Raw genomic sequence first — 14,532 nt, 5'->3', positions numbered from 1 at the left:
GCATCATATCCTACGCTTTATACATTCCAACAACACAATGTTGTATATAGGGGTTGCATATGTCTTAGGCGTTTGTTTCATGGCCAAATAATAACGAAAAAGGAAGGATAACTATTTCTCCAGTCCAACATAAATCTTTATTGTTTGGAGTGTTTTGCCCAATGAACACCATATATAACTGTCATTATAAATAATAGCGTAAGTTACGTAACGTATTTGCTTATTACATACTGCATGCAAGAAGAAAGAAAACACTGGTCATGCATGAATTAGAAACTCCAATCGGAAGTAGGCTCAATTCTTCCAAACGGTGCGAGATATTGAGAAAAAAAATCGAAAAATCTCCCCTTTATGATACCCCTTGCCGATTTTTTTTTAATCAAGATGTCTTTCACTTGTGTCTGTAAAGGGACATGTACCGAGTGAGGAACGAGAAGGATACTTATGCTCATATGCGAATGATGCGCTATGTAGAGAGCGCAGGTTCAGCTAGTCTATATTGTATATGAAAATGCTAGGTTTATATGTTTATGGACGTATGTTTGTGTCCAATTAGTTTAACAATGATATCTCGCAAACTACAAGCTACAGAAAGATGCCGTTTCCACTGGTCGATTGCAAATTTTCTGTATATTGTTCAGTTCTAATTGAATATTTCTTTATTACATTTTTAGGGGTGCACTCTAAGTATTGATATCTTAGAAATAAAGCATTATATCCTACGAGTTATACATTCCAACACGACACAATTGTATACGGAGGTAGTGTATCTTTCAAGCGTTTACTTCATGGCCAAATGATTACTAAAAACAAAGGATAACCATTTCTCCAGTCTAAGATAAATCTTTATTGTTAGGGGGGCCGCGGTGGCTCAGTGATAGAGCGTTCACCTCTGGTGCAAGGGGTCGCGGGTTCAAACCCTGCTCCTACCAAGTGAACTTTGTAGTGGACAAACACCGTGTGCGTGGTTTTCCACGGGGTTCTCCCGTTTCCTCCCACTTTCTTCATTTCACCATTTCATTCATTTCTCATAATCACCGTCTCCTTTAGTCTAACCGGCATAATCGTGGGACGTAAAACTCAAAAATTTCATTTCATTTTTCTTTATTGTTAGGAGTGTTTTTCACAATGAACACCATATATCACTTACATTATAATTATTTGTGTGCGTAATATATTTGCTTATTACATACTACATGTAAGAAGAAAGAAAACATACATGAATTAGAAACTCCAACAGGAAGTAGGCTCAAATCTTGCAAACGGTGCTAGATGTTGAAAAAAATAATCGAAAAAATCTCCCCCTTATGACACCCCTTGCAGATTTTTGTCAAGACGTCTTTCATTTGTGTCTATAAAGGGATATGTACAGATGTTGTGAGGAATGACAAGGAGATTCATGCGCATATATGAGTGATGTGCTGTGTAGAGAGTGCAGGTTCAGCTAGTTTCAATGAAAAAATGTAATGATAAAGCTTTGTAAGACAATATATTTTTGGGATAAGTGTTTGAATCCTTCATACCTATTAAAGAGATGCCCTTTAATCGAATCGACACGAAAAAAAGAATCCAGCTTGAGGTAGGTACTAGCTGTGTTCCAAAGCTAATTTCAAATAGTTCTCTTGTTTTCTTGTGACGCGATTACAAACATAACGTCGAATTTGGTCATTTATTTTTCACCCCTTCTCACTTCCATTGCTGATGGGCAAGGGTGCCGATCCTGGGGGGTCCATGGGACTCCCCAAAAGCTCATGTAGACCCCGCATTGTATTTACGAATATACAATATTTGGCATAATTTGAATGCAATTTGTCTTAAAATCCTCATATATGCTTTCTGCATCTAAATGGGCCCCCCTTGCTGATGGGGAGTAAATTTGGACTTACATGGCATCGTAAGTGTCATTATTCACTTCAGTGACTTCCAAAACTATAGATTGGGCACTAATAACAGTCATTTCCAATTATTTGTATATATTTAACTTCCGTATACCCTCTCTTTATATGTTATCCTTCTTTCCACAATCACCGTTTACTCCTTGTTACCGCCTTGGTTATGGGACTGGACCTGGATATAAAACGGCATCAGGAGTGTCATTGTTTATTCCAGCGATCCAGAAATCTATGAATTGGAAAGTAATACCGGCCATTTTCTATTATATTTACATGTATCCCCTTCCCATCCGTAGAAGTATCTTATCCTCCCAGTAATTACATTTGTTTTTAGATTGTAAGTCATACAGTATATTCATCAATTTTGGTTGAAATCGCTCCAGACTGAATGCTGGAACATACGTACATACATTTTTATACTAGATGTCAACTTACTGTTTATTTATTTACTTATTTGGTCATATAATGTAACAATTAAATTACATAAATTCAGTGGCGGATTTAACCCGAGGCCGGGAGAGCCTAGCCCTTAGTTTTTTTGAGTGACAAAAATAATTTAAGCTATGTATTTATATATATATTTTTAAAGTTTATAGTAAACTCATGATATATCTACATAATCTGTGTCCTGCCTATCTCCCTCCACTAGTTTTTGCCTTCTAGATCCGATACTGTATAAATTGCCGTTTAAAATTAATTTTCCAAACAAGAACCAGAGTGGCGGACAAGCCGAAGGCGGACGAGAAGGGTTCTACTGTATATGAAAGTAGCAATGAAATGCTGTATTGACAGCCGACTTAAGTTTGTCACTGGGTAAAATTTCAGCATTGTATAATATAATGTTAAAAAATGAGTTATTAAATTACATAGTAAGCACACAGAGGAAAAAGTATGTGGAGCACGTAAAAACGTAGGTTACATCCGTAAATTCTATAATTTTTGGATTAAACATACAAGTACGGGTGACAATCTGCAGCTAACGTGTAACTGAAAACTTATGTTGTATAATACTTTCCGTATAAGTGTTCCATCTATACGTACTTTCCGTATGAAACTATATTGGCGGTCAGGATCTCACATACAAATGGACGTATATAACATATAGTTGAGGAATCTTGCATAAGTATATGCATGTGATACACGGAAAACTATTAGATGTCAGACATCCTGCAACGGCATGATGTAACATCTAAGGGAAGTGCGTATGTAGCATACGGACAACGTATGCGACGTACTGATTTCTGTAGTAAGCAAGAGGGTTCCGTATATTTGTATAATATAACACTGTCCGGAGAACGAATTTTTCTCAGTGTACGTACTTTCCGTATGAAAGGAAGAATTTTATGTAGGCGGTCAGGTGGACACATACAGGTGGACACATATAACATATAGCTGACATATGTAGCATAGGTACGCATGTAATATACAGAAGATTCTTAGATGTCAGTCATCACACAGTTACATGATGTAACATCTGAGCGGGAAAAGGGCAGTACGTTCGTAGCATATGGATAACGTATGCTCAGTACAGATTTCCGTAGTAAACACAAATATCCCATATTTTGTTACAATATACTGCTGTCGGGATAACGGATTTTCTCAGTGCAAAGACGTCCCCAGAATTTTTCGAAAGCAGACAAAGGACTGATTCCAAGAAGGACAATAGACTGGAACCCAATGACGTACACATACACACTTTGATGAACATGTGCACGTAATAAATCATATAAAAGAACAATCATTTACGCACATTTATCTTTATCAACTACAATAAATAATCTATAATTCTAGAGTATTAATATCAACATATTAACTAGTATGGTATGGGAGAACAAATTGGTATGTTTTAATATTATTTGCAAGAACTGAACGCCCTTTGAAAATCCATGCAACTCACCTCTTGTTTCCTGCTGTCGACGGCCATGGTTGCTGCAAAATTTGAGAATACGGTTGAACTATTGTAAGTTAAAGATTTGATTGATTGATTGGATGTTCAGTTTAGCGTCCCTTTGGGCAGTGAGGCTATATGAGACGTGAACCTACAATTTAACGTGGGATTCGAATCACATGAGCTCTTTCCGAGAATCCGTCAGAGATACGTTCGCTAATCGCTTAGTCATGAGGGAGCTCCATTGTAAGTTTGAAAAAAAAATGTAGTGTACAAAAACTGCCTTTGGTTTCGTAAATAGAACTCAAATAGAATGATTATTAATTAGTTAAAAACAACAGCCATTTGTGTCAGCGTTGCATCAATTTGTCCAAACCCTTTGCAAAAAAAAAAAAAAAAATCAGGGCCCTTCCATTCTGCTTTATTTCTTCACCTCTTTCAAAACGTTCACCTAGCTATGCAGACCTTAACACCGGAAAAAGATGAAAGTAACTTGGCTCTAAACTGAGATTGTGTGGAGAAAGGGGCAAAAGTTCCTACTCTAATTCTTCAGTGTTGTGTTTCGTTTTTGTACTGAGTTGGGGTGAGCATCAACATCAAGTAAAGGCCAGGTTGCTCATGTCGAATTGCGTTTCCCTCGCTATAAATTACCTGTCAGCTACCTGGTGTTCTATCAGCTGGTAATGAAGACGTCAAGCGGAACGTAAAAAGAGTGCTATATAGGCAGAGACTTGATTATTTGAAAATAGTTTGGACAAATTAATGAAACGGTTAGACAAATGTGTGAATTCCAATGGGGATTATATAAAGAGGTGAGGAAGGACCCACCTACACATGTATGTATGGTTCACAAATATATCTTTTTTTTTCAGCTTAAAGAAACTTACATATTAAACAACCCACGTAGTTCGTGATCTACTAAATGGAATGGCAGTTAATTTATCTCGTTTATCGAGTGTAATATTTGAATTTTAATTTATATAATTTGTAACAAACTATACATATCTATCACAAATATAACTCGCTGATTCGTAAATTGACCGATTTTTAAATTACCTTATTAAATCTTTTATTATCTTTAGATGCTTCGTAAAACATTAACTCACTTTACAATGTAACATCGAAACTATATCATTACATAACAGTATAATCTTGTTTTGTTACTATGACAAACATCGTTTCGTTGTTCTGGTTACATATCCACATTCCAATTATATATTCGAAAAACTCAAGGATCTTATAAAATAGAGGATATGCCCTTACAACAAAATCTTGAAGCAATACGTCACAGTTTCGCCACCCCTACTCTGCCCACTCCGCCCAATAGGATCGCAATGTTTTGAGCCAACAATCATGGCGGAAACGAAAGTATCCAATTAGACAATGGCAGAAACGAGAGTAGCCAATCAGACGTGTCGATGCTCGGTTGTTTTTTGGCTTCATCGATTTAATAGGATGAAGATACATATGGGCAGATCCTCTATTTATAACATCCTTGGAAAAACATATATTAATCTTTTTATTATTTTCTTCTTTTTCTTCCTCTATAAAATGAACTGGCTTGTACCTATTTATAAACCAACTATTGCTCGAATACAAGTATACAATACAAGTTATACAATACACGTATACAACATACCGTTGTAAATTATTCAGTTCTTCACACTACTAGGTAAGAATTACAGCTACTATGGTCTTAACATAAATAGAATAGCCAACCACCATACATTTTTAGTAGAAGCAATAGTTTCTTCTATACGTATTTTTTATTACAAAGTTTGTCTACACTAAAATGTATTACCTGTATTGTTTTTATTATTGCTATACTTAAATAATCCTGCATTACATTTTGATATATTATTTATTTATTTTTCTTCTCTTTACTTTCAGCTCCAATTGTACGGTTACAATGCCGAATTGTACCATAACATGTCTGAAGCTCAGCACAAGTCACAGGGCATCGTGGGGATTTCATTAATGGTGCAGGTAAATTATAATTGTTATTGTTTTTAAGTAGTATAAAAATATACTGCCATGTTCTTAAAGAAAAAAAAACTTTGAGTTTTACGTCCCACGGTTATGCCGGTTAGGCTAAAGGAGACGGTGATTATGAGAAATGAATGAAATGGTGGAATGAAGAAAGTGGGAGGAAACGGGAGAACCCCGAGAAAACCCACGCACACGGTGTTTGTCCACCACAAAGTTCACTTGGCGGGAGCTGGGATCGAACCCGGGACCCCAAGCACCAGAGGTGAACGCTCTACCACTGAGCCACCGCGGCCCCATGTTCTTAAAGAATTGGTTGCGAGATCACGTTAATACGTAACTATAATAACAGAAAATATACATTAAAATATTTAAGAAGATTTCTCAGTAAAATGTGAGACAACTACAGACCTAAAATTTTCACACAAATTTCCAGATACCCTAAGAAATTACGTTCATTTTATGACTTAAAATTCCAATAACAAATTAAAAGTTTTTAATGACTTACAATTACATTCTTATTAAGATTATTATATCTGAAGTGTGAAATTATAAAATTATGTTAATAAATTAATAACTATTACGCATGAATAAAATAGTTCGATTTCATTTCTACAGAATTAAATTTTTGCTAAGAGCATTTCAAAATAATTTGAACGAGTAAACAAAAAATGTAATGTAATGTAAATGTTTGTGTAATGTTATATTAGCATGCCTGTAATACATTCGAACACATCCTCAAAGTTATTTGAAACATGTCAAAAGTGCTTTGTAATACTAAAACTAGATTGCACTCATTGTAGGTCATCCAGTTGCAAAATGGCTGCCAGTCAGTGGTGGCGATTGGACGTTAAAAGTGTGTATGTGGGGGGGAGGGGGGCAAGACATGATCTGAATATTTGTATATCAATGTTAGTTTTCCTGATTGTTACTAACAAACTGTTTGGCGAAAGGTTGTATAACTAATAGGATGCTCTTTTAAACTTAAAATACTGTATATCGTATTTCGTATTTTAATAAGTAAATCGACAAGAGCAACGCAAGTGGGTACTGGCCCTTCGTAGTCTTAAAGAACGAAGGTGTAAAAACAGATTTGATTCCTTGCTCATGAATATCTTATAATTCCGTCTGAAAAATTGTGATCAGATTAATTAATAACAAATTTTCAAAACAAATAAATAGAAATTACAAGATTAATCATACTAATGAAGAATGGCATTTAATGAACTGTCGATTTTTGTGCAATTAAAGAAGAACTTGTGAAAGACTTTTCTTTTTTGGCGAAATGTGCTCTCAATTAGTTTCAAAGCGGCTGACTAACATATCGAGCCCTTCTAAGAAGAAATGAAAGTATGCTGGAATTGTTGCGCTCCAATAGATATATCTGGACCATTTTACGTGACAATTGAAACTTAATTCTTGTAGTTTTCTTAACTCCACGGGAAGACAAATAACCAATATGTATTCACCCAACGGCAAATATTATATGGCACCATTTTTTCTATGAACCAGTAATACATACAAAAACTTTACATTTCCAAGTGAAACTATATACAATAAGAGATCACTTCAGAAAAGTGGGAGGAGGCAACTTCTCCCTCTTACCACTTTAATCGTCGCTTCTGTTGCCAGTGATAAGAAGTAGACACTTTGCGTATTAGAATTTACCATGAATAGGTCGGTTTTGAGTATCCAGCGTAAATTACGTTCATCAGAACAATCAGTGTAGAACTGTATTCAAAGTTAGTATGTTAAATTCCAACATTTAGAAAAAAATAATTCTAGATTTATTCCTGGATGCAGCGCAAATACGCGGAATTCCTAGATAGCGTGTGTCCCACTGGGAGCACCGTGTCAGGACTCAACTTGGACGCTCTTGGATGGTAGTGTATACTATGCATAAAACCAGTGATGTCAACCTAAGAAGTTATAAAATCCTATCTCGAGAAAGAGGAAGTCCCATTTTGCTTTTGAATTTCCCATGATATAATAATAATAATAATAATAATAATAATAATAATAATAATAATAATATAAAATACGAACTTAAAACTATTCGATATTCCATGTATACAAGATGGTTTGTGAATAGGTATTTCCTTAATCGAAAACTTTTTCTTTGTCAGAAGAGCAGTGTCTTCATCCCGCCTTGGTGCGATCCTATCATACTGAGCTTAAGGATACTAAATTCGTTCCTGATATATTTTGTGAGGAACATTTTGGAAGTTGATTGTTTATCATTTGATATTTTCTTTTCATTTATTCATTATTTTATTATCTTCATTCTTTAAGTGCCAGAGTACAATTTTCGTTCTTTGGCTGTTGATTTCAGAGTATCGGACATTCCACGAACCACTTTCTCAGTAGCATTAACTTTTCTGATTTTAAAAATGAATCGGTTTGACAACGCTAATTTTACACTTATTAATGACACATTATGTATATTTCCCACTTTAAAAAAAAAAATGTTGGCGTGGATTTGATATAAGTGAAGAATCCCATACCATGTTACCAATTTCGATAGAGATTCTCTTTATCTCTTTTCAAGAAATTAATGTCAAAAAAAGTCCTAGTGGGCCCCGTGTAGCGCAGTCGCTAAGGCTCTCGCCATCGGTGCAAGCGGTCCCGGGCTAGATTCCCAGTGGAGGCACTCGGTCGAAAAATTGTAAAAAGCTTTTCGGGGCAAACCATGCTGAATGAGGTTTACCTCATTCACACCAGGCAAATGCCAGGCTGGTACTTAACTTATAGGTCCCAGGCCGCTTTCTTCCTTCCCTTTCCTCGGATAGTGTGATCGCCGAGGGACATCATCCGTCATACCTGACGGCCTAACATGGACATAAATGCCGAAAGCTAGAAATCTAATTCCCAATTCTAATCCTTTAAAAAGTCCCACGAAATGGGATTTTCCCCCACAGGTTTACATCACTGCGTAAAACATTCGTATTTAATATGATGTTGCACGTCAGCAGGTGACCTGCCGACTGGAATTCACATTTTTTCTTAGGGTAGTAAACAGATGCCCTTTGTAACGTTATATCATCATCTAGGCTTTGACTTGTCCAGGCGAATGTGGAGACAAATAGATTTACTTTCAACCTAGTCCTCAGCACTAAAGAATTATTTTTTGTGCGGTTATATAAGGAACAAAACTTACAAATCACCACTACCACAAGATATGTATGAACTGCAGGATTGCATTTAACACTGCAATGCAAGTCATTGATTGATGAGAACATGTTGAAAATGGTCTTGCCTGACTCAAGTTGTCGTATTAACATTAGTTGATACAGTGGATACTTTCAAATATCTAGGTTCGATATTAACAGACGAAAACCATTTTCATGAAGAAATTAAATGTCGGCTAATAGCAGGGAGCTCGTGTTATTATTCAGTTCAAAATCTCTTGTCACAAATTCTGTCGAGGAATTTGAAGATTAAAAGATTTAAAACGATAATCATGCCTGTTGTTTTGAATGGTCGCGAAACATGGTCGCTTACTCTGAGGGAAGAACGTAGACTGAATGTATTTGAGAACAAGATCCTCAGCCCCAAGAGAAATTGGAATGGGGACTGGAGGAATTTTCATAACGAGGAAATACATAATTTATGCCTTGTACCGAACATTGTTCGGGTCATCAAATGTAGGAGGCTCAGGTGGGCAGGTCATGTAGCCAGGATGGAAGAAAGTAGAAACGCATTAACTGGAAGACCAACCGGAAAACGACCATTAGGAAGACCAAGGCGCAGATGGGAGGACAATATTAAAATAGATCTCGCAGAAATAGGAATACAAAGTAGAAACTAGATCCAGTTGGCTAAGGACAGAAGTCAGTGGAGAGCTTTTGTGAACGCGGCGTTGAACCTTCGGGCTCTATAGGCCATAGAATTAGTCACTTAGGGCTCTCTCATATTGAGTATTTATGAGCTCATAATTTTCCAAAGTTTCAGCAGCCTTATTTAAAACAAATAAGAATAAAAGGGATGATCTAGGTTTGATCCCTGAGGAACACCTGTGTTTACATCAAGAGTTCAGTTTCAGCAATAAAACGAATAATATTGTATATTGTATAGATATTACGTGATAATAGAGCATAACGAACTTCATTTATTTTAGTTACTTCGTTTCGAAAAATATTATGTAGTATCAAAATCTCTTGTAAAGACCAAGTTATAATTTGGATGGACAGATAGCGTATATTCATTTGTCCATCCTATCAAGTCGTTCTGCACTAAGATATGTAACTGTAGCGGGATTAATGGTTATATCGTTCTTTGATGTATTGTAATAAAATGGGTTTACAAAATCTCTAAATTCAAAACAAGATTAACAACAAAACTTAGGCAGGTACTATGTTCATAAACAACCCATTTAAAAATATATATCCATTAAGATTTCTCTTCTAATTAAATTCTTATTATAAAAACAAAAGAAGTCAGTCTGTATGCAACATTTATTCCTAATAGTTAACGAGTGCGTCAATAGATGACGCTAATGTGCAGCCAGTTTGTTTATTTAAAACTATTGTAACGATACAAGTGAGCTGAAGACTTAAACATAACTAGATTTTATCTCAACAGGCGAATTCGTAACTTAGTTTCTCTATACACACAGAAATCAATATTTAACAATTAAGAAAAAATAATAAAAACGATCAATTCAATTAATACAGAATTGCAGCACGGTATAGAAAGTTTAAGTTGTCTGTGCCAAATTCACAGATACTCAAATGTAATTCAGGGCTCTAGCACACACAAGGAAGAGCGACAATTAACTACCTATGCTTTCTCTCTCCGTCTCTGTATGCGTGTCTCTACGCGGTATGAGTGTGTGTGTGTGTGGTGGCCAATTCCACTCATTGGGATCTTGGACAAATTCGATGCACTATGTGGTTGTACCTGCCAGCGGGCAGGCAGTTATCGAGTGCTCGTTATCAAGCTTTGGGGTTTGGCACATCGCCATGTGAGCTGGAATTGCAAAGGGATACTCATCACAATAATAGTTCTACTCCCATTTTAGGTTCCGTTCAACATCATTTCCCTCCTTCCCGTTCAACCCTTTTAGCTGTGATGGCATAAGTGCTGTGCTTTCCCTATATAGAATCTAGTAATAGTCTATGATACTAAATCTGAGAGTTTTTTTCTTTAAAAAAATTATAATCAAATTCTCCGAATACTTATCAGACTCTTAGAGGTAATATTACTATCGTTGTAATTTTTCCATTGTCTTGGCAAGAATATCCGGACCTGTTTCCTTTCTTTTGGTTTCTCAAAATTGATTGTTCTGTGGAAAACATCCTATCATTAGGCTCTTTTATGAGACAATTTAACACGCCGGAAGTTACAAGACAATCCCAAAGTATTTACAAGGATTTGTACTGTACCATTCGTTAAAAGGAAACGGCCGCTTGTATTTCATTTGGGTGAAAGGAACAATCTTGCCTTGTCTTTCCGAAAATTGCGTAGCCACTGTTCTTACTTTCAACCGCACATACGGTCATATATCTGATGGAGAAGCACATTGTTAGCCAAGAGTAATCAAGGAGGTTTTCCAATCAGAAAAGTTTTCAGAAGAACTACTTTTCTTTTTTCTAATGTTCGTCACCCAAGTTGGAACGTGAAACGCAATTAGAGATTAGAGCGAGTGGTTTTCTAACTCATTCCTCTATCACCTGATGTCTTATAGTTCTAGAGAATCTAATTGCAGAGGTTTAATAGGTAGTCGGCCAGTTTCACTAGTATGTGTTAGTATTAGTGAAAAATTCCAGTTGTGCATTAGGTTGACAAATTCAGGATTAATTTCAGTATTTCTCGCAAAGGCCAGTTATTTTGTATTCTTCACAGCAGGAATGTAATTGAACGTGTATGTGTCTATACGGCGTATACCCACCTAATATTTTATATACTCCAGCGTATACTTATCCAGTATTTTTATAAACCGGCGTTTATTCAGCTAATATGTTTATACTAGAGCGTGTACTCACCTAATACTTTTATACTTCAGCGTATAGTTATCTAATATTTTTATAGTCTATCGTATACTTATCTAATATTTTTTATAATCCAGCGTAAACTCATACAATATATTGTTTTGCAGCATATATTCACCTAATAATTTTTATACCCAGCGTATATTCACCTAATATTTTTTATACTCCAGCGTATAGTTACCTAATATTCTATATACTCCAGCATATACTTATCCAATATTTTTATACTTCAGCATTTATTCAGCTAATATGTTTATACTAGAGCGCATACTCACCCAATATTTTTATATTCCAGCATATACCCAACTAATATATTTTATACTTCAGCGTATAGTTACCTAATATTTTTTTTAAAAAATCCTGCGTAAACTCATACAATATATTGTTTTGCAGCATATAGGGGAAATCGGGGACAATTGTAACGCGGGTCAATTGTAACATTGGCCATTACTCATAGAAGTGAGCTTCGGAATATCATTTGTACATGTCATTGGAATCACAATGCAAGGTGTATGTGGGATGAAAAAAGAGCGTCGTTAGTAAAGTGTGGAAGAGTAGACAAGAAGAAACGCGATTTTGACAGACGTAAGTAAATTTTTAATTGACTTATTTTAATTTTTTCTTGATAGATATGCGATTACTGTAAACAAATACCCTGTGTGTGTGTAATCTATGTTCTTTCCTTGACAACGTGGATATTGTGTTTGATGCTTTGACTCAATGAAATTATGAGAAATCATGGTATTTATCGCTGACCGTTGAACGGGTACAAATGTAACATGGCGATCGGGGACGAATGTAACACCTTACAATCGTCCCAGACAAAGTTGTACTGAACGTTATGAAAATAAACTAGATATCACCGAAGATAATACAATTGATGTAATTAATAAAACTATGTATGTATTAAGTATGCTTTTCTGGGGCCACAAGTACGTAGGGGAGGGCCGAGTCTCCCCAAAAATAATCATTTGAGGCCTTAGTGTATAATATGTCATTAAGGTTACTGTAAGGAAAGAAAAGACTTTCACCCCATATTTCATTATGGGGCTTCCCCTAATTTTTTTATATAACCTCACAAACTTTTATGGCTGACCGGATCACTACTTTTCAATGTTGTATTAGAATAGGCTAATGCTTCAATATGTTGCTTCCTTCAGATGTCTTTAAATAGCCTATACGTTTTTAAAGACTCATTTGTCAAATAGGCTCCCTTTCCGATTTATCAGAAATAATCAACAATGTAACTTTTCACTTAATCTCTCTCGCACAGTAGCGCATTATCTGTTCGCATCGTTGTGTGAGGGATGTGTATAGAGGTTACAAAAGCAGTGTGGGTGTCTAGTAGTACAATATCATTAGGACTTGAAACTGTGGTATAACAATACGGTAGGCAGGGTAGGCATAATCTAGGGGCGCAGTGCGTCTAAGTCTATACTTTTAATTTGTTGTCCCCATCCGTTGTTAAACCTATCAGTACTATTACTAGTAGTATCACTATTATTAAACCATATATATTGTTTTGTTATGCCTAGGGATGTGCGATACTTCGATATATCGATCGATCGATCGATATTTTGTGAATATCGAAATTTCGATGTTTTGTAAATATCAAAATCGATATATCGATACTTCGATATTTTCGATATTTCGATACTTCGATATTTTTCGATATTTCGATATTTTTCGATATTTCGATACTTCGATATTTTTCGATACTTCGATATTTCGATATTCTTCGATATTTTTCTATATTTCGATATACTTCGATATTTCGATACTTCGATACCATTCGATATTTTGATAATGGAGGTGGTCCCCATAATTACTAGAAAACGTTTTAATTACAAAAAGTAAATATAAAAATGTTGTGTGCAGTTTGCCCGTAAATAGATGGCTGAGCGCCGCAGATCAATAACTGATATCAAGGCATATTTTGAGTTCTATACTGAAATGGCTGTAACATATTCTGTGTGCCAAACATGATCAAAGCCCAAACAATACAGTCAACATGATGCCAGAATCGAGAAAATGTGGCGATCCATAAGGACGCATATAATCTGCAAGCCTTATCCTTAGTTTTCTCGAAACTTCCTTGATGTTAGTCAGTCATCTGTGGCGCTGAGCCGTTCAAACACGACATTGTGTAACAGGAAAAGAGCTGAATAATGAGTACCTGCTGTGTTTATAAACTCTGGTATAATTGGATAGAATAGATATATTTATACAATATTCCAGATATATTTATACAATTTCTACATACTACTCCTCTTATGTTGTCGGAAACGCAAAAATTACGTGAACCAGGGTGCCCACAGAGGGGGGCTATGACGCAAACTGCGTCATTGAAATATTGGGGGGGTAAAAATCTATATGAATATGTTTGAAGGGGTGTAAAAATTAATCAAAAAGTAGATTTTTTCATGGAAGAACACCTACGGATAGACAATTGGGGGGTGCGTCATGGACATAAGGGGGGTGGGCACCACTGCGTGAACTACAACTAAACTTGCACACAAACTTTTATAGTATACATACTACGAATCTTTGTTTCTTACAATTGAGTATAACTGGTGAACAGGAAACTTATTGAAGTGAATATACAAGAGAAAATGAGATTTTCGTAAAAATAATTCTCACCATCTTGATAGTAATAAGAATTTAAGTAAATGCTCAAAACTTGCACTAAATAGGAATTAAGATAAACTTTCTCTTCCTTACGCAAATCTCATTAAAAAAGAAAAAAAAACAATAATGTTATACCACCGGACTGGAT

The 14,532-nt window shown here is 35.6% G+C and overlaps 1 protein-coding gene across 1 annotated transcript in view; it reads left to right on the top strand.

Moving 5' to 3' along the window:
- Window positions 1–14,532, top strand: part of CARPA (Carbonic anhydrase-related protein A) — a 799,359-nt gene that overhangs the window by 434,321 nt on the left and 350,506 nt on the right. The window contains exon 5 of the mRNA XM_081737978.1: window positions 5,671–5,766. Within this exon, the coding sequence (XP_081594104.1) occupies window positions 5,671–5,766 (96 nt within the window). The remainder of the gene's footprint in view (window positions 1–5,670; window positions 5,767–14,532) is intronic.

This window comes from Thermobia domestica, chromosome 14, assembly GCF_964235325.1.
Source record: "Thermobia domestica chromosome 14, izTheDome1.hap1.1, whole genome shotgun sequence".
NCBI classification, from domain to species: Eukaryota; Metazoa; Arthropoda; class Insecta; order Zygentoma; family Lepismatidae; genus Thermobia; species Thermobia domestica.
Note: the sequence above shows the minus strand (reverse complement) of the source record. Positions and strands in the feature narration are given on the sequence as shown.